At 36.1% G+C, this 23,366-nt stretch overlaps 1 protein-coding gene across 3 annotated transcripts in view; it reads left to right on the top strand.

The window, feature by feature from the left end:
* LOC130231055 (membrane-associated guanylate kinase, WW and PDZ domain-containing protein 3) overlaps nucleotides 1-23,366 on the top strand; it is a 242,811-nt gene that overhangs the window by 147,913 nt on the left and 71,532 nt on the right. For all 3 annotated transcript variants that reach the window (XM_056460441.1, XM_056460440.1, XM_056460442.1), the window contains exons 2-3: nucleotides 3,600-3,716; nucleotides 18,508-18,627. In XM_056460441.1, the coding sequence (XP_056316416.1) occupies nucleotides 3,600-3,716; nucleotides 18,508-18,627 (237 nt within the window). The remainder of the gene's footprint in view (nucleotides 1-3,599; nucleotides 3,717-18,507; nucleotides 18,628-23,366) is intronic.

Below are 23,366 nucleotides of genomic sequence, written 5' to 3'. Positions count from 1 at the left end.
ATGTGGACCGTTTTCGTTCTAAAATGCCATTTTAAAACTAAGACATATCTGTGTAAACGGTGCCTAAGTGTGTATTTTTCGCGAGCGGGTTGCTGCTGCGAAGGGGGCGGGGTGGAGGATCGTAATTCTGGCTCAGCATCGTGATGTCTATAGGCCATCGGCGATTAATGATGGCATCGTCTACCGACCCAATCCTATTAGATGTTGCTTGATGCTATTAGCAGGTTTGGCATGCTGTCCTGGGAGAGAACCCTGACCTCGGAGATAATTGAGCCCAGGGCTTCCTTCTGGTCTATTAGCATGTAAGAGGGTCCAAGATCAGGTAGTTCTTGAGAGCTTCCCCTGGTAAAAGGAGAAAAGGAGGAAATAAGGGTGGAAGGAGGATTCTTCAAAAACGAAGATAAGGCAGTAGCGTAAAATCAGTCTATTTATTGTAGGCTTGGATCAATCTGATTGGATTATTGCTGATTACGGATGAGAGACCAGCCACATTCAATCATATTACGTTCATATCATATCAATCATATCAAATTAGTTTATGAAGCTTCACTTATTTACCTTATTCTCCGCTTACGAGTGGGCATTGCCATCTGAATCTTTTTGGCTCGAGACTTCTGGTCTCATTCACTTCTATACATTTTTAGACATTAAACATAGCTCATTTTACTGCTTGATATTGTAAACTGATATTTTCTTCATATATTATTCTATTTTGTCTGTATAGTCAGGAAAACACTTGTTTGTAGGGCAAGTAGTTTGACCGTTTTCTGCTGTTTATTATTCCTAGTCATTTCTCACATAGACACCGAATCGGAAGTTCTAAAACAATTCCAAAAACAAGCGCACTTCCGCATTGAAAAATAACCTCAATAAGGGCCATTTTATGTTTGCCTTATTAATTGTATCTACGTCATCTTTTCTGTCAAAAACTAGTCATGTAATCAAACAGAGTAATATAAACTGTTAGCAATAGCAACAAACTGCTAAATGTGAATTACAAAAAGAGAATTCAATACAACGTTTTGATGCAATATTAAGACAGGGACTCATTATTGCTCTTTTTATTATATTATTTATTAACAAAATACAACATGTATTATAAGATGATTTGTGTTTGAATAAATGCCACAATATATCTGGATGCAATCTTGCCAGTTCTTGACGTTAGTCTAGCTCATGTTACATGTGTGCAAAAACTCCTGTTATAACGACAGAAGCTGTGAAATTATTAGCTGATCATTTACAAGTTAATTAGCGCGTGCTCTCAAAACTTTGACATTTTTAGCGCTGATTAATCTTACATAAATTTAATGGATTTTGCTTATTAATTTTGTTGCATTTTCATATTTTCACTGGTAAGTTTAGAATATCAGCTGTCTGCCTGAAGTGAGTTCATCTTGAAGAGCTTTGCAACTTTGCACTGTTGTAGTTTCTATGGTGGTGCATGAAGCTTCAATCAAGTAAAGTGGCCAATCTGAAATTCATACTTAGAATTCTGGCAGCTCTATTCTAAATTCTGCAGATCCTAAATGCCATCTGTGGGAAGCTTCTCTCAGGGGCACAGAAATCACAATCTCCACGTATGGGATTTTTATGCTCAAGGGGAATCACAGCAGCTGTAATACACTTCTTTAATTCTGAAGGCCTACTTTTTTGCCTCTTCAGCTTCAAATTGTAGGGCAATTGTTGCTAATTGTGCATTACAGAAAGAAAATTCAATACAGCTTTTCAATGCAATGCTATGACCGGAACTCTTGAAGTATTGCTCTTGATATTGTAATAATGATTATTGATGTTTATTAACAGAATATAAAATATATTATAAGATGATTTCTGTTTGAATAAACGGCACAGTATATCTGGATGCATAGAGCAAATTTGCCAGTTCTTGACTTTAGTCTAGCTCATGTGTGCAAAACTTCTATTATAACGACTGAAGCTGTGAAATTATTTACTGATCGTTTACAACAGTTATTTAGAGCGTGCTCTCAAAACTTTGACATTTTTAGCGCTGATTAATCTTACATAAATTTGATGGATTTTGCTTATTAATTTTGTTGCATTTTCATATTTTCACTGGTAAGTTTAGAATATCAGCTGTCTGCCTGAAGTGAGTTCATCTTGAAGAGCTTTGCAACTTTGCACTGTTGTAGTTTCTATGGTGGTGCATGAAGCTTCAATCAAGTAAAGTGGCCAATCTGAAATTCGTACTTAGAATTCTGGCAGTTCTATTCTAAATTCTGCAGATCCTAAATGCCATCTGTGGGAAGCTTCTCTCAGGGGCACAGAAATCACAATCTCCACGTATGGGACTTTAATGCTCAAGGGGAGTCGCAGCAGCTGTAAAACTTTAATTCTGAAGGCCCATTTTTTTGCCTCTTCAGCTTCAAATTGTACGGCAATTATTATATATATATTTTTTTGAGTTTTTTCCAACCTTAGTCAGCAATTGTCTATTTTCTAAACACAATCATCTGACATTTTCCTCAACATTTCGCTAACATAAAACGTTACAATGAACCCTATATTCAGTCTCTTTTCAGGAATGTAGTAATGAATCAAAACCTTTCATCAAAGTTGTCCTAAAATACTGAACAACACCCATTCTTGTCGTAAGACTATTTTGAAAAATATTTTTGATCCAATTCAAGTATTGACAACTGTAGTTCACCCCAAAATAAAAATTACTCCATAATTTAGTCACCCTCAAGTCATCCTCAGTGTATATGTCTCTTTTATTTCAGATGAACACAGTCATTTTATCCTGGCTCTTTCATGTTTTATCTTGTTTTTATTTTTGTATTTTTAGTTTTATGATATTGCAAAGCACTTTGTTCATTCTTGTGGCAGTTTCAAATGTGATATATAAATGAACTGAACTTGAAACTTCCATGGTGAATAATGGTGTTGTGCAGTGGCCATTTATATGAAGCTTCTAAAAATGCTGAAATAAATAAAATAAATAATAAATATAAATAAATTTATTAATTAATATAAATAAACAGTAAAATAAATAAATAAATAAAAATAAATAAATATATTTTTATATTTAAAAATAAATATAAATAAATAAATATTACAATTAAAATAAATAAAATATAAAAATAAATAAAAAATAAACATAAATGAAAAATAAAATAAATAATACATTTAAGGGAATTAATTAAAGGAATAGAAAAATAAATCTGTCTTCCACTACGACTGCATATTATGTCATGCATCAAACATCGAATCAGAGCTCAGCCAAGAGGATGTTGATTTCTAAAATTATAAATATTTTTGGTAGCAAAACATGTTCATAAGACATGCATAAACCCCCTGATAGACTATGGGTTACTTTTACTACTGATTTTTATGCACTTTTGGAAGGACAAGTGGAAGAGCCAGAATAAAAGTTAAAATTACTACAGCCATAAACATCGAGGGTGGCTTGCGGGTGAGGAAACTATGGGGCAATGTCTGTTTTTTGAACTATTCCTTTAACTTTTAAGAGACAATATGTATCCCCTCTGGGAGATAAGAGTCTACATGTCAGCCTAAAGCCAAGCCTCTGTTTTCATAACATTTTCTAAATGTCCTTCTGTCTTCCTCTCTTGCAGGGAAAGTGCTGAACTCTGATTTGAGGCATTATCTCAGCCTGCAGTTCCAAAAAGGATCAATCGACCACAAACTGCAGCAAGTGATCCGAGACAACCTGTACCTGCGCACCATTCCATGTAAGACACAAACACACAAGCACATTTATCTTTGATTTCCCATAGACATTATGATTTTTATGCTGATATAAATAAGTTTTTCGGTTTATTTAAACGTAATCCTCACAGAATGTTTAGCATTTATTTTTTCAAATAAAAAAAGCACAGAATTCAGTTTGATTTATAAATCAACAAAATTGCTCCACAGTGTCCACAGGCACCTTTGGTGAAAAATCTACTTTTCAAGCTGTTTGGACAGACATATGTGCAGGTATAGTGTATAGATTGTCATATTGGGGTGATATAAACACACCCAGTCCTTTTTTTTTCAAATTTAACAACATAAAAACGGACCAATTAAAGCTGTTTTTAGATCGACCGCAACTTGACGTAATGGCCCGTTTCCACTGAGTGGTACGGTACGGTTCGATTTGGTACACTTTTATGGCCGTTTCCACTGTCAAAGGGCGTACCGAACCAAACCATACCACTTTTTCGGCACCCTTTCGAAAGGGTACCAAACACAAGAAAGGGTACCAAAAGGCGGAGCTACACGCGCAGCTGAACGCTATTGGTTTACAGAGATATGTAATTTGCTTACGGAACAAGCCAGAATGAAAACAAAAAACCCGCCATGTTTAAAATACACAGCTGAGAGATTATAGAGGAATTACATATACATATATTAACGAGCCATGGTCGACCCGGGCTCAAACAAACCTTGTCGTCGTCTTGATGAACAGCCACAAAGCCATGGAGTAGAGCAGAATCTACCCTGTGCCTCGTAGTTATTATTATTATTATTATTATTATTATTATTATTATTATTGTGAATGTTTTCACTTTAAATTATTTTCTGTAAAATTTTGCATTTGTTTATCTTCATAATACATTTGTTTTTATTTATATTCAACCAAACGTTAAAGAGACAATGCACATTTCTGCTTTATTTTTGCTTTTCTTTAAAGGAACATGTTATTTCTGCCAAAAATTGCTACAAATGTATTGCCAAAACATTTATAGAGTTTACATTAAAAAGAACATAAATTAACTTAGTAAACACAGTAAATAATAGTAGTTGATCATTTTAATAATAATAATCAGTATATTTACAATGATTCATTTATAACCATGTAAAAGTGTGTGTGTCTCTCCGTCTCTCAGTCTCTCTCTATCTCAGTCTGATGATCTGATCTCACCTGTCAGTGTTTCCTGATCTGGTGTTTACAGTGAATCCTCTGTCTGGTGTGTGTGTGTGTGTGTGTGTGTGTGTGTGTAGTTGCTGAGACAGACTCTTCTGTCCCTCTGCAGCTCCAGCGCCGGCTCTCCTCTGAGCTGTGTTTCTCTGGAGGCTTGCAGAGTGGCTTACTGAGAGCATCTTTCTTCTGCGAGCAGTAGCACTGCTCATTAGATTCTCATCCAGATAGTTGGTTATTCCCTATTTAGTTTAATTTGATAAGTGACAGTGACAAATGTGTCATGAAACACTCTGAGGGGCAAATTTACCATGACACTTTAGGACACAAAAGTATTTACTGTGCAAAGAAAAGATTTATTTTATTTTATATATATATATATATATATATATATATATATATATATATATATATATATATATATATATATATATATATATATATATATGTATATATATATATATATATATGTGTGTGTGTTTGTGTGTGTGTGTGTATAGACGGCATGGTGGCTCAGTGATTTGTACTGTCGCCTCACAGCAAGAAGGTCGCTGGTTTAAGTCCCGGCTGGATCAGTTGCCATTTCTGTGTGGAGTTTGCATGTTCTCCCCGGTTTACCCCACAGAACAAAGACATGCGCTATAGGTGAATTGGATCAACTAAATTGGCCGTAGTGTATGTGTGTGAATGAGTGTGTATGGGTGTTTCCCAGTACTGGGTTGCAGCTGGAAGCACAACCACTGTGTAAAACGTACGCTGGATAAGTTGGCGGTTCATTCTCCTGTGGCGACCCCAGATAATAAAGGAAAAAAGCCGAAAAGAAAATGAATGAATGTGTAGGTGACACGGTGGCTTAGTGGTAAGCACTGTCACCTCACAGCAGGAGGATCGCTGGTTTGAGGCCCGGCTTGGTTAGTTGGAACATAAAACTATTAAGTTGTCCCAAAAAAGCTCAAGTATTATGTTGTTTCAGCTCATTTTAAAGAAGTAGTTTGAACTAACAGCAAACAGTTTTTGTGCATTTTATTCTGTTCTATTTATTGTATATTCTGCTTTTTAACAAGGAAATTTTGAATAATATAGCAAATATTACTCCATCAGTGTCACTTGGTCCTACAGAAATGATTTTAATATGCTAATTGATATCCAGAACATTTTTCAGAACATTCAGAACATTGTTGTCCAAAATTTATTCATTCATTCATTCATTCATTCATTCATTCATTCATTCATTCATTCATTCATTCATTCATTCATTCATTCGTTCATTTTCTTTTCGGCTTAGTCCCTTTATTAATTTTTTACATTTAATAATATCCACCTTGGTGAACAGAATAATTACAAAGAAAACATGAAAAAAAACTGACCTCAAACTTTTGGAAATATTCTTTACAAGCAAATTAATAATTTTATTCAGCAAGAAATTATTAAATTTGAATAAAATAATTAAAATGAATTTTAAATAAAAAACATAATAATAAAAATAATACTAAAATAAAAATTAATCATTAAATTCAATCATTCATTCATTTCATTCATTCATTCATTCATTCATTCATTCATTTATTTTCTTTTCAGCTTAGTAGACCGAACTCAAAAAAATAAAGTAGTTACAAAAAAATCTTATGAATTTTGTTGTTCCACCTCATTTTAAATAAGAAGTTTGATCAAGAAGCATAATCAATTTTTATGTGTTCACAAAAAACACTAGAAGTCCACCGTAGCTCAATCAGTTTCATGCTGATTGTGGGTCCTGTCACACTAAATTTCCTTTGGAAGTGTTTGAGTGTTAGAAACGAGCAGCTAAAGTTTATTTTTAACAATCCATGATCATCATCATGAGTTTGTGCACGGCACAATCCAGCGCTGATTGTTTTGTAAATATGTCACAAGCTAATGAAGACTATTGCAAAGAGGCTGTTATTGAAGGCAGCCTGAGGCATGCAAACAATATTAGACATGACAGCAACCATGCAGATTATGAAAGAAAAAGTTTCTCATGTCACGTGTAAAGAGGGCATATACATCGACTTCTTAAAGGCACAGCAACAGTAGATATTTTGAATGCTTTAACATGTAACCATTGACTTCTATAGTAGGAAAAAACAAATACTATGGAAGTCAATGGTTACAGGTTTCAGCATTTTTCAAAATATCGTTTCTTGTGTATAGCAGAATTTTCTTTTTTGGTTGAACTATCCCTTTAATATTCAAACACATCAAGTTTGAAGATTAGTGAAATAAATGATCTTTTTATATAATGAGGATGACTATTAAAACTGCTCTGCAAAAAATGCTTTTCTTACTTAGACTTTTTGTATGGTTTCTAGTCCAGATATTTTAAATTTCTTAAATCAAGAATCATTTTTTAGAGAAGCACAAAATTTTGTCTTGTTTTAAGAAATAATATGCCAGATTATCTGCCAATGGGGTAAGCAAAATAAACGTGTTTTTCCTTTTGACATTAGATTATTCTGCTTTCCCCATTGCCAGATTATTTAGCTTGTTTTAAGGAGAAACAGTGCATCCGGAAAGTATTCATAGCGCTTCACTTTTTTCCACATTTTTTAATGATACAGCCTTATTTCAAAATGGATTAAATTCCTTTATTTCCTCACAGTTCTACACACAATACCCCATAATGACAATGGGAAAAAATATTTTTTTGAAATTGTTGCAAATTTATTAAAAATAAAAAACCTGAAAAATCACATGTACATAAGTATTCACAGAGTTTGCTCAATACTTTGTTGATGCACCTTTGGCAACAATTACAGCCTCAAGTCTTTTTGAATATGATGCCACAAGCTTGGCACACCTGTCTTTGGGAATTTTTGCCCATTCCTTTTTGCAGTACCTCTCAAGATCTATCAGGTTGGATGGGAAGCAACGGTGTACAGCCATTTTCAGATCTCTCCAGAGATGTTTAATAGGATTTAGATCTGGGCTCTGGCTGGGCCACTCAAGGACATTCGCCCAGTTGTTGTAAAGCCACTCCATTCATATTTTGGCAGTGTGCTTTGGGTCATTGTCCCGCTGGAAGATGAACCGTCGCCCCAGTCTGAGGTCAAGAGCACTCTGAAGCAGGTTTTCATTCAGGATGTCTCTGTACATTGCTGCATTCATCTTTCCCCTCTATCCTGACTAGTCTTCCAATTCCTGCTGCTGAAAAACATCCCCACAGCATGATGCTGCCACCACCATGCTTCACTATAGGGAAGGTATTAGCCTGGTGATGAGCGGTGGCTGGTTTTCTCCAAACGTAACACCTGCCATTCACTCCAAAGAGTTCAATTTTAGTCTCATCAAAATAGAGAATTTTGTTTCTTATGGTCTGATAGTCCTTCAGATGCCTTTTGGTAAATTCCAGGCGGGGAGTGGCTTCCGTCTGGCCACTCTACCATACAGGCCTGATTGGTGGATTGCTACACAGACGGTTGTCCTTCAGTAAGGTTCTCCTTTCCACAGAAGAACGCTGGAGCTCAGACAGAGTGACCATCGCGTTATTGAGCACTTCCATGCCTAAGGCCCTTCTCACCCGATCACTCAGCTTAGATTGATGATGCTTATGGATGATAAAGACCACTGTGCTCATTGGAACTTTCAGAGAAGCAGAAATGTTTCTGTAACCTTGGTCTACAGACAATTCCTTTGTCTTCATGCTTGCTTTGCGCTTTGACATGCACTGTCAACCCTGGGACTTTATATAGACAGGTGTATGTCTTTTCAAATCATGTCCAATCAACTGAATTTACCACAGGTGAACTCCAATTAAGCTGCTGAAACATCTCAAGAATGATCAGTGGAAACAGAATGTACCTGGGTTCAATTTAGAGCTTCACGGCAAAGGCTGTGATTACTTATGTACATGGGATTTTCAGCTTTTTTTTATTTTTTATAAATTTGCAACAATTTCAAAAAATCTTTTTTTTTCACATTGTCATTATGGGGTATTGTGTGCAGAATCTTGAGCAAATAAATGAATTTAATCCCTTACAGAATAAGGCTGTAACATAAAACATGTGGTAAAAGTGAAACGCTATGAATACTTTCTGGATGCACTGTATTATTTTTTTAAAACAAGACAATATGTTTTGCTTGTTTGGAAAATGCTTTTTGATTTAAGAATTTTTAGATATTTGGACTAGAAACAAGACAAAAGTCTAAGTAAGAAAAGCATTTTTTTTTGCAGTGTAACTTCATAGTCTTCCTCATTATATAAAAAGAGCATGCATTTCAATAAACTTCAAACTTGATTTGCTTGAATATTAAAGAGATAGTTCAACCAAAAAAGAAAATTCTGATAGACAGAAAAGAAGACATTTTGAAAAATGCTGAAAACCTATAACCATTGACTTAAATAGTATGTGCTTTTCCTACTATGAAGGTCAATAGTTAAATGTTGCAGCATTCTTCAGAATATCTTCTTTTGTGTTTAACAGAAGAATGAAACCCATAAACCCACTTTTTGCTGTGAACTATCCTTTTTTATTGGGATAATGGGTAATAACATGGAAAGTATCCATGTCAGGACTGCTTAAAGAAAGTCAAAGTAAAAAAGGAAAGGTTGTAAAAACTTTGACTGACATTATAAGTAGACTTGAGGGGAAAGTGACCCATTTAAATGACTTGAAAAACAGCCAGCGGAGAATGTTTCGCTGTGCATTTTATCACCGGCAATAAACCTAGACATCAGCTTTACTATCCCAGCTGTCGAAACCGTCTAATAATAGACTACTTGATTAACACATTGTAGGATTTATTCCTAAATTTGTCAAAGTTTAAAACTGAGGATTTAATTATGAATAATTCCCCCCTGTAAGAATAAAGAATTACTCTTTGATGTTTAGGGAAAATTAGCAGGCCTGAGACAACCCAAATTAAAATAAAACGACACACAAAAACTGTAATTTAATTTAAGCGTAGCATCTACTTGTCCTTAGGTCACTCTGTTTTTGGCCTAGTTACTCTCTTTCTCTCCGTTTCTTTCTTTACCTTAGTCAGTAAACTATAGGAACAGCCCGAAACGGCAGAGTAGAGAAGGGAAGAAAGGAGAGTTGGAGGATGCGAAAGCCTCAGGTGTTTGCAGACACAAAGCTGCTTTATGGAGGCATGAACAGAAGCTCTTAAAAGCTTCTGTGATGGAGAGGAATAAAGAGCAGCCTGAGGTTGCTCTCGCATCTCTTCTCCACCAGAGTCCTGCTCGCCTGAGGGACCTGCGGACTGTTTTCAGAACCGGACTCTCATTAAACTCTCTTCAGAGGCCAAGTGAGATGTAAATGGCTGGTGTTATGAAACCTGCGCACAACCTGCCACATCACAGTGCTTGTTTGCTATAGACAGAGTTTAGGCTGGGTATTATTTCATAGCAACTCTGCATTTAAACCTCACCAGTTGTACATGTACACTGTAAAAACAAAATCTGTACAATTTTTGGTAATAAACTGGCAGCTGTGGTTGCTGGACTTTAACTGTTAAAAATACAATAGGAATGTAAAAGTAAACATTTCTACATTTTATGGTAAATTATCACTTCTGGACACTGTTAACATGAGGCTTCGTTTTGGCACGGTGCAGTTTTAATTGGTATTTGTGGATGTAACTACATATTGTGGTACTTGACATAGATTTGCTGCAGTAGTCCTGAGCCTATGTGGTGATATCGCTTATAGATGAATGAGGATGCTTAATGCAGTGCCGCCTGAGGGACCAGAGATCACGGTTGTTCAGCTTTGGCTTGCGTCCTTGTCCTTCATGCACTGAAATGCCTCCAGATTCCTTGAATCTTACAATGATGTTATTAGGGATGGGTACCAAAGCTTGGTACTTTATCAGTATCAGTGCGACATTATAAAAGACCGAAGTATCAATAAGCTCTGACGTTGACTGTTCTGCTATCGGTACTGGAGAATTATTGCTAAATAAACATTACTTACAGTAGCATAATTTAACTGACCAACCTTTTTTAATTTGCGATATTTGATATTTTCTGCACAGTTGGTAATCTCACATGAGAAATGCTCATGTTTCCAGTGAGTGCGTCAAGTAAAACCGATAAGAGAACCGTTAAAATACCAAACCGTTAAGTGGTATCAATAAAAGTAGTAATACCGTTAAAACCTTACCCATCCCTAGATGTTATGCACTGTTGAAGGTGAAGTATCCAAATGTCTTCCTATCTTTCTTTGAGGAACATTTCAATAAATGTCTCACGTATTTGTTGGCAAACTGGCGATTCTCTGCCCATCTTTGCTCCTAAAGGACTAGACCTTTCTTGGATGCTGCTTTTGTACTAAATTATAATTACAATCAGCTGTTGACATCACCTGTTTCAAATCACATCATTATTTAACCAATTTACTGTACCTGATTACTAGCCCTAAACTGCTCTTGTCGTAACTTTTTTGGAATGTGTTGCCGGTCTGAATGACAGGAAAGGATGTATATTTCATGAAATATTGTGCTCATATTGTCAACAATGAAATAAAAGTCAAAGGAAATTACTTTTAGTTTTTTTACTTGCATTTTCTATATTGTCTTAACTTTTTTTCAGATTTAGGGTTCAACTTAACTTTATTACCCAGACAAACCCCCAACCATATATTCTAAGATAATGTTTTACGATAGCAAAATTTTATGACATTGAGAGTGAAAATAAACTGAGAATAAAAAGCTTTGCATTAGGAACTGAATTGGAAACTATTTTACGCCCTTCTATATCGTTATTTTATAGATGTCAAACAAGTTAACTCCTTTAACCTCGCCTGCAGACATTTAATATCCATAACCCCGGTTGCTGTTCCAGTTCCCTCTTCTTGTGGCATTTAAACAGTCGCTCTCTCAGGAAAATGTAAAGGAGACCATTTTTAATATTATTTGCTCTTAAGTTGGAGTCAAGTCTCTCAGACACTTGACTCTGGCATTTCAGTTTGGTGGTTCTAATGTAAATGTCCTTCAAATGACAGTAGAGCCTGGTGGCATTTCCTAGCACACACACATGAACAGAGCTGAGAAATGTCATCTTTTATTTTTGGCCTTTTATTCGCAAGAAATGCCACCCTCAGATGTCTCTTATGAGGATTTGCTGCTAAACAACCCACCTCTGAAATTAGGCCCAAATGGGAACAGTTTATATTTGATGTTTTTCAAGCAAACACACTCACGCAGGCTTAAACAGGCAGAATTAACATTTTTTATCTTGGCGTACATCCATTGAGGAACAGAATAATTCACCCAGAAATGAAGATTCTGGCATCACGATGTTAGAAATCTGTTTTTCTCCTGTAAGTCACATAATAGTTTATAATGCATTTAACCATGCATCTCTTTTTCTGCCATGAGACAAATTTTTAAATAAATAATCAGAGTTTAGTTTATCACCATTCTGAATTGATATCTAACCAATATGACTGAAGTCTAGATAGAATACAGCTGAGTATACGCACGTCAATAAAGCACCATTTTTTTTAGTGACACTGTACAACAAATAATATTCTTACATCACCGTGAGGGTTGGGTTTAGGGTTGAGGTAGGGGTAGACGCTAATAAAATACAATTAATGCATAATTTAATAAATAACATTTCTCGTTAACTTCTGATCGCAGCTGTATCCCTTCTAGCAACAATCGCAGGAGAGGAGCGGAGAGGAGGTCTTGGATTTCCATCATGTTTATTCATAATTTTATGCCACAATACATGAAGGAAAGCAATTGTATATCTGGGAAAGGAATAAAGAAAATATTCTAGTAACGTAAACAGTGTGTATCTTATGTAAACGAAGCACATTGTCCAGTTATATTGAAAAAAATTATCTTCGTATACATCTGCGTGTATTTTTTATTCATTCATTCATTTTCTTTTCGGCTTAGTCCCTTTATTAATCTGGGGTCGCCACAGCGGAATGAACCGCCAACTCATCCACCATTTGTTTTATGCATCGGATGCCCTTCCAGCTGCAACCCATCACTGGGAAACACATACACACTTATTCACATACACTATGGACAATTTAACCTACCCAATTAACCTGTACCACATGTCTTTGGACTGTGGGGGAAACCGGAGCACCTGGAGGAAACCCACGCGAACGCAGGGAGAACATGCAAACTCCACACAGAAACGCCAACTGACCCAGCCGAGGCTCGAACCAGTGACCTTGCGTGTATTTTACAAACCTTAAATGGTATGTTTTGCTTGTAGTTATGTGTATTTGAATGTCTAAAAACCTTGTATTTGTACCATTGTATTTGTTTGAAAGCAAGGATAAATTGGGATTTGTATATATGTATTTTTAAATATGACAAGTGCTGCGCACCTCTTTCAGTTGATGATTACAGGCAACTCTGTTTTTTTTTTTCAATTAAATTATTCATAAGTATTGCAAGCTTTATTTTGTTAACAAAACAAATTGCATGCAATTTCAAGTCTACACCTCAATTCTCAAGTTTCTGTGTTAACATTTTCACAATTCTGACGTAATATCTCTCAACTTTCCTTTCAAAATGGCAAGAAATAAACTAGCGAACCTGTGAAGAGACTATTGTAGGGAAAAAATTATTTTGGTGAAAACAAGCTTCCACATTTAGCAGATGCTTTCATTTAAAGCAAATTTCTTTGCATTTACTGAAGTTTTTGTTGTTAATCAGTTAAATTGGGAATCCTTTTTGGAGGTTTTCTGACAGTCCCAGGTCCCAATACACTTTTGAGCAGCTTGAACATCCTGTAAAATATCTTTTTTTGTGTCTAACCAAAGAAAGTGACCCAAACATTAGGATGAGTAAATGTTGACAGGTCACGGAAACTGAAAGGTGAAAATACAGTATTTGTGAAAGCTTGCTACACTGCAGACATACACAGACGCATCTTTCAAATGAACGCTGAACGCTTCAGAGGCTGAATCTCATTTTACACAGTCTGTGCACACTTTCCACCTCTGTGTCACCGTCTCCCCTGTGAACGGAACAATCTGCGACTACACTATGCCTGAATAACACACTAAATAACACATGATTTCCTCTGATATGATGTAATATGGCCTTGTTCTAGTCGGTTTGGCTAATAAGTACATCTCTCTGTGTGTTTCCGAGCTATTTTTTCATTCTATGAACTTTAGGTAACGTTAATTGACTTTTGGTGTAGGCTAAATGTCTATGTTATTCCAGTAATGTTAATAGAATGTTTGTTCAGAGTTATCTGGTCTTTAAGTGATAGTTCAGTCAAACATTCAAATTTACTCTGAAGTGGTTCCATATCATAATGAGTTTCCATTTTCTGTTGAACACAAAATAAGATATTGAAAAATTTTTAGAAACTTGTAACCATTGACTTCCATAGCAGGATAATGATGATAAAATGCACAGCGAAACATTCTCCGCTGGCTGTTTTTCAAGTCATTTAAATGGATCACGTTCCGCTCAAGTCCACTTATAATGTCAAAGTTTTTACAACCTTTCCTTTTTTACTTTGACTTTCTTTATGCAGTCCTGACATGGAGACTTTTTATGTTATTACGCATTATCCCAATGTTGATGCCAAACAAATAAATGTACTAATTTATGTGACTTTGCAAATTATTTAAATGGATAATTTACCCCAAAAGACATTTACTGACTATTTACTCTCCCTCATCTTTTATGAGTTTTTTTCTTCTCTTAAACACAAAAGTAGATATTTTGAAAAATGCTGAAAACCATCTGTAACCATTGACTTCCATAGTAGGAAAAACATACTCTAGGAGTCTATGGTTACAGGTTTTTAACATTTTTTAAAACTGTTTTCAATATAGTTAAGTGACAGAATTTTTAGTTTTGGGTTTACTCTCTGTTTAATGTTGTCAAAGCGATAGCATTTTTGGGTTATTTAAAAACCCTTCATAGAAATGCAATTAAAAAACTTTCAAAACAGCCCAATCAGCAGTCTAAAAAACACCTGTAAATTAGCTGTTTCTTGTATTTTGTATTTTTTTTTCTTTGTCATGTATTTTAGTTTTTGAATTGCAATTATGGGATCTTGATCTTTCCTCCAACATTTTTGGATGTTGAAAAGTTTGAAAAAAGTTATTTTATTGTCATTTTTAATAGTTTAAAGGAATATACCGTCTGCATTAGTGCTGTAAATTATGGTACAAAAATGCAATTTTTCCTCTGATTTTATGGACATATATATATATATATATATATATATATATATATATATATATATATATATATATATATATATATATATATATATATATATATATATATATATATATATATATATATATATATATATATATATATATATATATTTGGACTTGGTATATATATAAATTGGATTAACTGTGTGTGTGTGTGTGTGTGTGTGTGTGTGTGTGTGCGCGCGCGTGTGTGCGCGTGTGTGCGCGCGCGTGTGTGTGCGCGTGCGCGTGTGTGTGCGTGTGTGTGCGTGTGTTTGTGCGTGTGTTTGTGTGTGTGTGTGTGTGTGTGTGTGTGTGTGTGTGTGTGTGTGTGTGTGTGTGAATGAATGTGGGAGTGTATGGGTGTTTCCCAGTACTGGGTTGTGGCTAGAAGAGCATCCACTGCTTAAAACATTTGCCAGAATAGTTGGTGGTTCATTCTGCTGTGGCGAAAGGAAAATAAATGAATGAATGAAGTTGACAGAGCAGAGCTCAAGGTCACATAATGCAATTCATAACCATAAATAACAAATAACAAAATACGGAAACTGTTAATTAATGGATATTTTTACATTCTAACCCATAAAATCCCAAATAATAAAGTGACCAAAAAATTCCACACACTCTCATGAATCAAAAATACACAAGTGAGATGAAGTGGTGCTGTTTAGGCATTTTATTGAAAATATACATTTTGGTAACATGTTGATCATTGTCAATACTAAGCTAATAATCGATTGTTAAAACCATTTTTAGCCTTGCATTGACAATGGTTAACATGTAACCTAACGCAGTAGTTCCCAAAGTAGGGGGTCGCGAGACAATAGCTATATTTCCATCCACCTATTTTTATGCACATGTTGGAGATGCGCATAAAAAAAACAATTGATGGAAAAGGCAAGATGCAAATACATTTTGGAAATGCGCATAAAAACCATATGCACATAACTGAGTAGGATAAACTTTTTTCTTCGATATGAAAAAAAACTACGAAGGAAACACTTTTACCGAACAAATTCCAGTATGTGCATTAAAAAGGTCATGTGATTATGTAATAAGAAATCATATGATAAAAATGTGTGTGAATGGACTAACCAGCAGGCCGACCACATTGTAAAACATCTGAAATGTTGTTTTGGTCATTCTAAAACGCCTTAACTATTTCAGTATTAGTGTTATTATATTATTAATTACCTCCAGAATCAAGGGCATCTGTGTTCTGCGTCTCATGCCTTCAAACGCCACCACGCATTCAATGCGTATCAGGATTACCTTCTGAGGTGCAAGTCATTTATTAAGTGAAGAAAAGATTCACGCAGCTTCTCCTACCTCAGCAAATTCAGTTTTTACTGTTGATATTTGGTGCCAATTAGTCAGGAAGTGACGATTTAGTTTTCTTTGACTCAGAATCGGAAACGCTGCTTCATCATTAATGCAATATTCCAATTTTGAGCATAAAGTAAATTCGCATTTTTGGATGGAAACTTAGCTACTCAGAGGGGGGGGGGGGTAATTAAACTATAACCTGAAGAAAATAAAATAATATTTAATAGTTACATAAAAAACAACATGCAAATAAAAAGCCATCAGCCTTCTGAATTTTTTTTTTCCATTGGATTGCGTCCCCTGAGGTTAATACACTAGATTAATGGCACAGCAATAGTGCTGGTTGCAGCAGATTAACTTTATGGCACAATGTTAAACTTCGACACCTTTACGGCACTCATGTACACTAAAAATAAAGGCCATGACTGAACATAGAGGATGATCTTCAGGTGGCGGTCTCCAAAATTAAACCAAGAATAGTCTTTTGCTGTAGACATTGTGCCCACCAGTCTCATTAAGTGAGGTTAATATTAAATCAAACATAATAAATAATGATTATAAAAAATTATATGGTTGTTAGACTGTTGCACGGGTGTCACAGTGACGCAGTGGGTAGCACGATCGCCTCACAGCAAGAAGGTCACTAGTTCGAGCCCCGGCTGGGTCAGTTGGCATTCCTCCGGTTTCCCTCACAGAAGACATACGCTATATGTGAATTGAATAAGCTAAATTGTCCATAGTGTATGTGAATGCAAAAGTGTATGGGTGTTTCCCAGTGTTGGGTTGCAGCTGGAAGGGAATCCGTTGCATAAAATATATGCTGGATAAGTTGACGGCTCGTTCCGCTGTGGCAACCCCATATTAATAAAGGGACTAAGCTGAAAATAAAATAAATGAAGGATGGGTATAAGCGTAATATTTTTATGGGTACCTGCGCATGTTGGTGTTCAAGGAAATGAAATTGCAGATAAGGAAGCAAAACAAGTTGTTAAAAATAATGACATTATTCTAAATGTAAGTATTAGTAAGAGTGAAATCCAGAATAGTTTTAAGAAAAAAATAAAGGAAAGGTGGCAAAAACAATGGGATAATGAGAAAAGGGGCACGTGGTTTTACAGAATTCAAAAGAAAGTAGGAGAAATGAGATGTGTAGGTATAAACAGGAGAGAGGAGATAATAATATCTAGGGTGAGATTTGGACACACAACATTAAATAGTACACTTTTTAAAATGGGCAAACATGGTACAGGACAATGTGAGTTTTGTGGACAAGAAGAGACAGTTGAACATGTTTATTACACTCCATGAAGTATGAAGATGAAGTCATAATGATCCACACTCCATACCAGTTGGTGGCAGAAATACACCATTCTGTTGTTAGTCATACACTAATAAATTGAAAAGTGTACTATTTAATTTTGTTGTTTGCCAACCACCAATACATTGAAGAAGAAGAAGAAGAAGAAGAAGAAGAAGAAGAAGAAGAAGAAGAAGAAAATGAATCAATGAATGAGACTGTTGCACGTTTTTGTGTTGTCAATAAGCTTGTTTATGTTGTTCATATGGGTGTGTGCACTGTTGTGTGCAATGTTTATATGTTCATAACCATGTCCGAGGATAGTGAGGGTTGCGAGTCACTGGAATTGTTATTTTGGGGGTCGTGAGCTGAAAAGTTTGGCAACCCCTGACCTAACCTAAAATGTTTAGGGGAAGACACCTTGTTTCGGAATGCTAAACATACAGAGAACATCCACTAGAAATGTTCCCATAATATTTGCAAATTTAAAAAAAGTAATGCTCTGTTTCTAATCAAAAATAAGTTTTACATAATTAAAATATCTGCAACACATTTCTGTTAATACACATTTCACGTTTCCCAGTTTCATATTCGGTATACCAGTTTCCAGCTCTTATCTATGGGAGTTTGGGATCTGTTCTGTTTACAGTTTCAGATTGAGTGCACACATTCTGAAAGGATGCGCTGAAACGCAGCCAGGGAATCCAATTTTAATTTCGCTCAATCTGCGGCTGTGTTTAGACAGACACAAAGTTTCCAGTGAAGGGGATTGTGGGTGTTGGATATTCTCACCAGATGTACATTGCTGTCTCTAATTGTGTTTGTTTTACTGGAAGGTACCACTCGGTTGCCCAGAGATGGGGAGGTTCCAGGAGTGGACTATAATTTCATCAGCGTGGGGGATTTTCGCATCCTGGAGGAGAGTGGATTACTGCTGGAGAGTGGGACATATGATGGTATGAAACACTTCTTCTGTCATTTTTCATACTAATGTCTCATGAGACTTGTTAACAAACTGGTTCTTTTTTCAAGAGATCAAAATTATTGTGGATAGGAAAAAATGACATTGAATTTGACTTTTTAGATAGAAGCGAAACCTAATATTGGTGGTTGTGTAAATGTACTGTACATACAGTTGAAGTCAAAATTATTAGCCCTTCTGTGAATTTTCTTTTCTTTTTCAAATGATTTCTCAATTATTTTTCACAGTATTTCCTATAATATTTTTTTCCTTCTGGAGAAAGTCTTATTTGTTTTATTTGTGTTATAATAAAAGCAGTTTTTAATTTTTTAAAAACCATTTTAAAGTTAATATTATTAGCCCACTTAACCAATATATTATTCGATAGTCTACAGAACAAACCATCATTATACAATGACTTGCCTAAATACCCTAAATTGCCCAGTTAACCTAACTAACCTAGTTAAGCCTTTAAGCACTTTAAGCTGAATACTAGTATATTGAAAAATATCTAGTAAAATATTATGTACTGTTATCACAGTAAAGATAAAAGAAATCGGTCATTAGAAATTAGTTATTAAAACTATTATGTTTAGAAATGTGTTGAAAAAAATATTTTTTCCATTAAATAGAACTTTGTGGGGAAATATACAGGTGGGCTGATAATTCTGATTTCAACTGTATAAGGAGTTCATTGGCAAAAACAGATTACTGTGTTTATATACACTCACCGGCCACTTTACTAGATACACCTGTTCAACTGCTCATTAATGCAAATTTTTAATCAGCCAATCACATGGCAGCAACTCAATGCATTTAGGCATGTAGACATGGTTAAGATGATCTGCTGCAGTTTAAATCGAGCATAGGAATGAAGAAAAATGACGTGGCATAGTTGTTTGTGCCAGACTGGCTGGTCTGAGTATTTCAGAAACTACTGATCTACTGGGAATTTCATGCACAACCATCTCTAGGGTTTACAGAGAATGGTCTAAAAAAGAGAAAATATCCAGTGAGCGGCAGTTCTATGGGCGCAAATGCCTTGTTGATGTCAGAGGTCAGAGGAGAATGGCCAGACTGATTTGAGCTGATAGAAAGGCAATTAACTCAAATAACCACTCGTTACAACTGAGGTATGCAGAAGAGCATCTCTGAATGCACAACACGTCCAACCTTGAGGAAGATGGGCTACTGCAGCAGAAGATCACACCAGGTGCCATACTGAGGCTACAATTTGCACAGGCTTACCAAAATTAGACACTAGAAGGTTGGAAAAACGTTGCCTGGTCTGATGAGTCTCGATTTCTGCTGTGACATTGGGATGGTAGGGTCAGAATTTGGAGTCAACAACTTGAAAGCATGGATCCATCCTGCCCTGTATCAACGGTTCAGGCTGATGGTGGTGGTGTAATGCTGTGGGGGATATTTTCTTGGCACACGTTGGACCCATTAGTACCAATTGAGCATCATGTGAACACCACAGCCTACCTGAGTATTGTGGCTGAACATGTCTATCCCCTTATGACCACAGTGTACCCACCTTTTGATGGCTACTTCCAGCAGGATAACACACCATGTCATGGAGCGCGAATCATCTCAGGCTTGTTTCTTGAACATGACAATGAGTTCATTGTACTCAAATGGCCTCCAAAGTCACCAGAGCTCAATCCAATTGAGCACCTTTGGGATGTGGTGGAACGGGAGATTCGCATCATGGATGTGCAGCCGACAAATCTGCAGCAACTGCGTGATGCGATCATGACAATATGGACCAAAATCTCGAAGGAATATTTCCAGTATCTTGTTGAATCTATGTCACAAAGGATTAAGGCAGTTCTGAAGACAAAAGGGGTTTCAACCCGATACTAGTAAGGTGTACCTATTAAAGTTGCTGGTGAGTGTGCACAATAAAAAGAAATGATTTATGAATATATATAAAACTGGGTTATTTTTGTAAATGAACTCCATATACACTCCTGCTCACACTGGATGGTGGTGTTGTTTACTTGCCTGAAGAAAATTCTGTCTGCTAAACCTCAGGGTATTCATCTGGACTGAAAAGAATTTCATGACAGTGCAGCCTCAGAAATGTTCAATGGATTTAGCCTCCAAATCTCACAGACAGTGAGTCAGTTCGCACAGGTTTACACCATGCAAACATGCTTTACTGAGCTTGAGGTAAACCGCTAAAGAAGGACACATAAAGGAATGCAAAAAAGGCAGTGTTCCCTTTCCACAACACGAATACAAAACACATTTCTTTTCACAATAAATGACCAATCAAAGGAACTTCTTAGCTTTCATGAAATCAAAAAATAAACAATGGTTAAGACCTTTTAATCCTGGGCTTATCAGATAACATGTTTGTCATGTGTAGCTGTTTTGTTTCGTACTTACAATTAGAACTGCAAATAAAAACAATGCTATTTCGATTTATTTACAAAATCAATAATCGAGAGAAAACAATTACCAATTAACAATACCTGTTTCAGCCACTTACTAGCAAAGCCCAATTTATCATGGACATCAGTAAAATCATGTAACATGGCTTTTGCAGCATGACATGTGCTTGATTTATTGAAGTGTATTAGATGTATTCATGTTTTTAAAAGCATGACAGAGAACTTGTGCTGTTCTGTGCATGAGCTCAGTCTCAGAGACGAACAGAACACGCAAATCATCTTTTAGCTTAACCCTTGTGTGCTATTGGAGATTTTTCATCCACTCTGGGGAGATTTTGAGGCTTAATTTGGCCACAACCTTCTCAACTCAACAATACTCTCTTGCAAATTTACTACCCGTTCATTATGTTTGGGGCTGCTTTTGCCCCATTGACTTCAATTGTAATGGGTTTTTTTTTTTTATTTTAAAGCGATGACACCATATAATCATGCATTCTTGGGTGTTGGTGATTTTCCCTGTTAAGAAGAGGTAAAATTTGTACTTTTTACTGTTGATCATGTTTAGTTTCTGGATTTATATGGAGTATAGTGTGATGGCATCTGCCGCTTCAGAAGCATTAATAGGCGAATTAATATCACAGTATCTTTATTAATATCACTTTGTATCTATGTTTTATTTCTATCTATGTTATTTGCTTTATTCTATTATACATGCTGTTTATGTGTATATATATATATATATATATATATATATATATATAAACCCAGGGGAAACCCATGTGAGCACAGGGAGAACGTGTAAACTCCGCACAGAAACCTTGGCTGGCTTGGTAAGGACTAGAACCAGTGACGTTCTTGCTGTGAGGCAACAGTGCTAACCGCTGGGCCACTGTGCCACCCATCTAGGAAAGGAGGAAGAGTAGGGGTGGAAGGGGGGATTCTTCAAAATGAAGATGGCTGTGATATGGAACTTATGGAACTGGTATTTATAGTGGCTTAGGAATCGTCGGATTGGTGAATCATAAATTGAATAATGCGGGACGGGCTGCAAGCAATCATAAGCATTTGTGATCCTCTCGAAATTAGTTTACAAATAAACTTCACAAAGTATTAAAAACAAGAGTTTAAGATGCTGATGATCGTAAATGTGTCAAAACAGTCTTGTGAAAAGGGTCCATTTTAATCACATGCATGGCCGAAGGTGTATAAAATCAAGCATCTAAGCATGCAAATTGCTTTTACAAACTTTTTTAAAAGAATGGCTCTCAGGAGCTCAGTGTAGTGTGGTATCATGATAAGTTGCCACCCGTACAACAAAGTTCCTCACTAATAAATATTCCATGGTCAACTGTAAATGCTATTATAAGAAAGTGGAAGCAGTTGGGAACTACAGCAGCTTAGTCACGAAGTGGTAGGTCACATAAAATCACAGCATACTGATGTGCGCAGAAGTCGCCAACTATCTAGATTCAATAGGTACAGACATTCAAACTTCATGTGGCCTTCAGATTAGCTCAAGAACAGTGTGCAGAGGGCTTCATGGAATTGGAGCGGTTGCATCCAAGCCTTACATTACCAAATGCAGGGGTGTAAAGCACACCGCCACTGGGCTCTAAACAAGGATATTAAGATGCAACCAACTATTGAAAGGAATCTAATACACTGTTGCTATAGTGAGGTGGCATGGTGGCTTAGTGGTTAGCACTGTCACCGGGTGAGTTGGCAGTTCTGTGGAGTTTGCATGTTCTCCCTGTGTTCGTGTGGGTTTCCTCCAGGTGCTCCAGGTTCCCCCACAGTCCAAAGACATGTGGTATAGGTGAATTGGATGAACTAAATTGGCCATAGTTTATGAGTGCGTGTGTGAATGAGATTGTGTATGGGTGTTTCCTAGTACTGGGTTGCAGCTGGAAGGACATCTGCTGTGTGAAACATTTGCTGGAATAGTTGGCGGTTCATTCCGCTGTGGCGACCCCTGATAAATAAGGGACTAAGTTCAAAGAAAATGAATGAATGAAGGCATGTTTTCTTAGCAGACATTCACACAAAGCTACAGAGATGAATGCGATCACACTCTTTCACTATACCTTTCTCATTGTACTCTAGTCTATACTCTAGTGCATGTTACTAAAGCTTCCTCAGTAAAGCAGCACAATGTTCCTTTATTCTAGCTCTAATGTGGCATATTTGCATTAGTAACAGAGTTTAACTGTTAATCTGTCAACTTATGATCCTCACACAAAAGTATTTTAAGATACTTGGTGGTTGCTTGTCAACGAATCCTGAAAAGAAATGATAGTAGGTCTATGATAAATGTAGGAAGTCTGTTTCTCAA

Source organism: Danio aesculapii, chromosome 6 (assembly GCF_903798145.1).
Source record: "Danio aesculapii chromosome 6, fDanAes4.1, whole genome shotgun sequence".
Lineage (NCBI taxonomy): Eukaryota > Metazoa > Chordata > Actinopteri > Cypriniformes > Danionidae > Danio > Danio aesculapii.
This window is presented reverse-complemented; position numbering and strand designations above follow the sequence as displayed.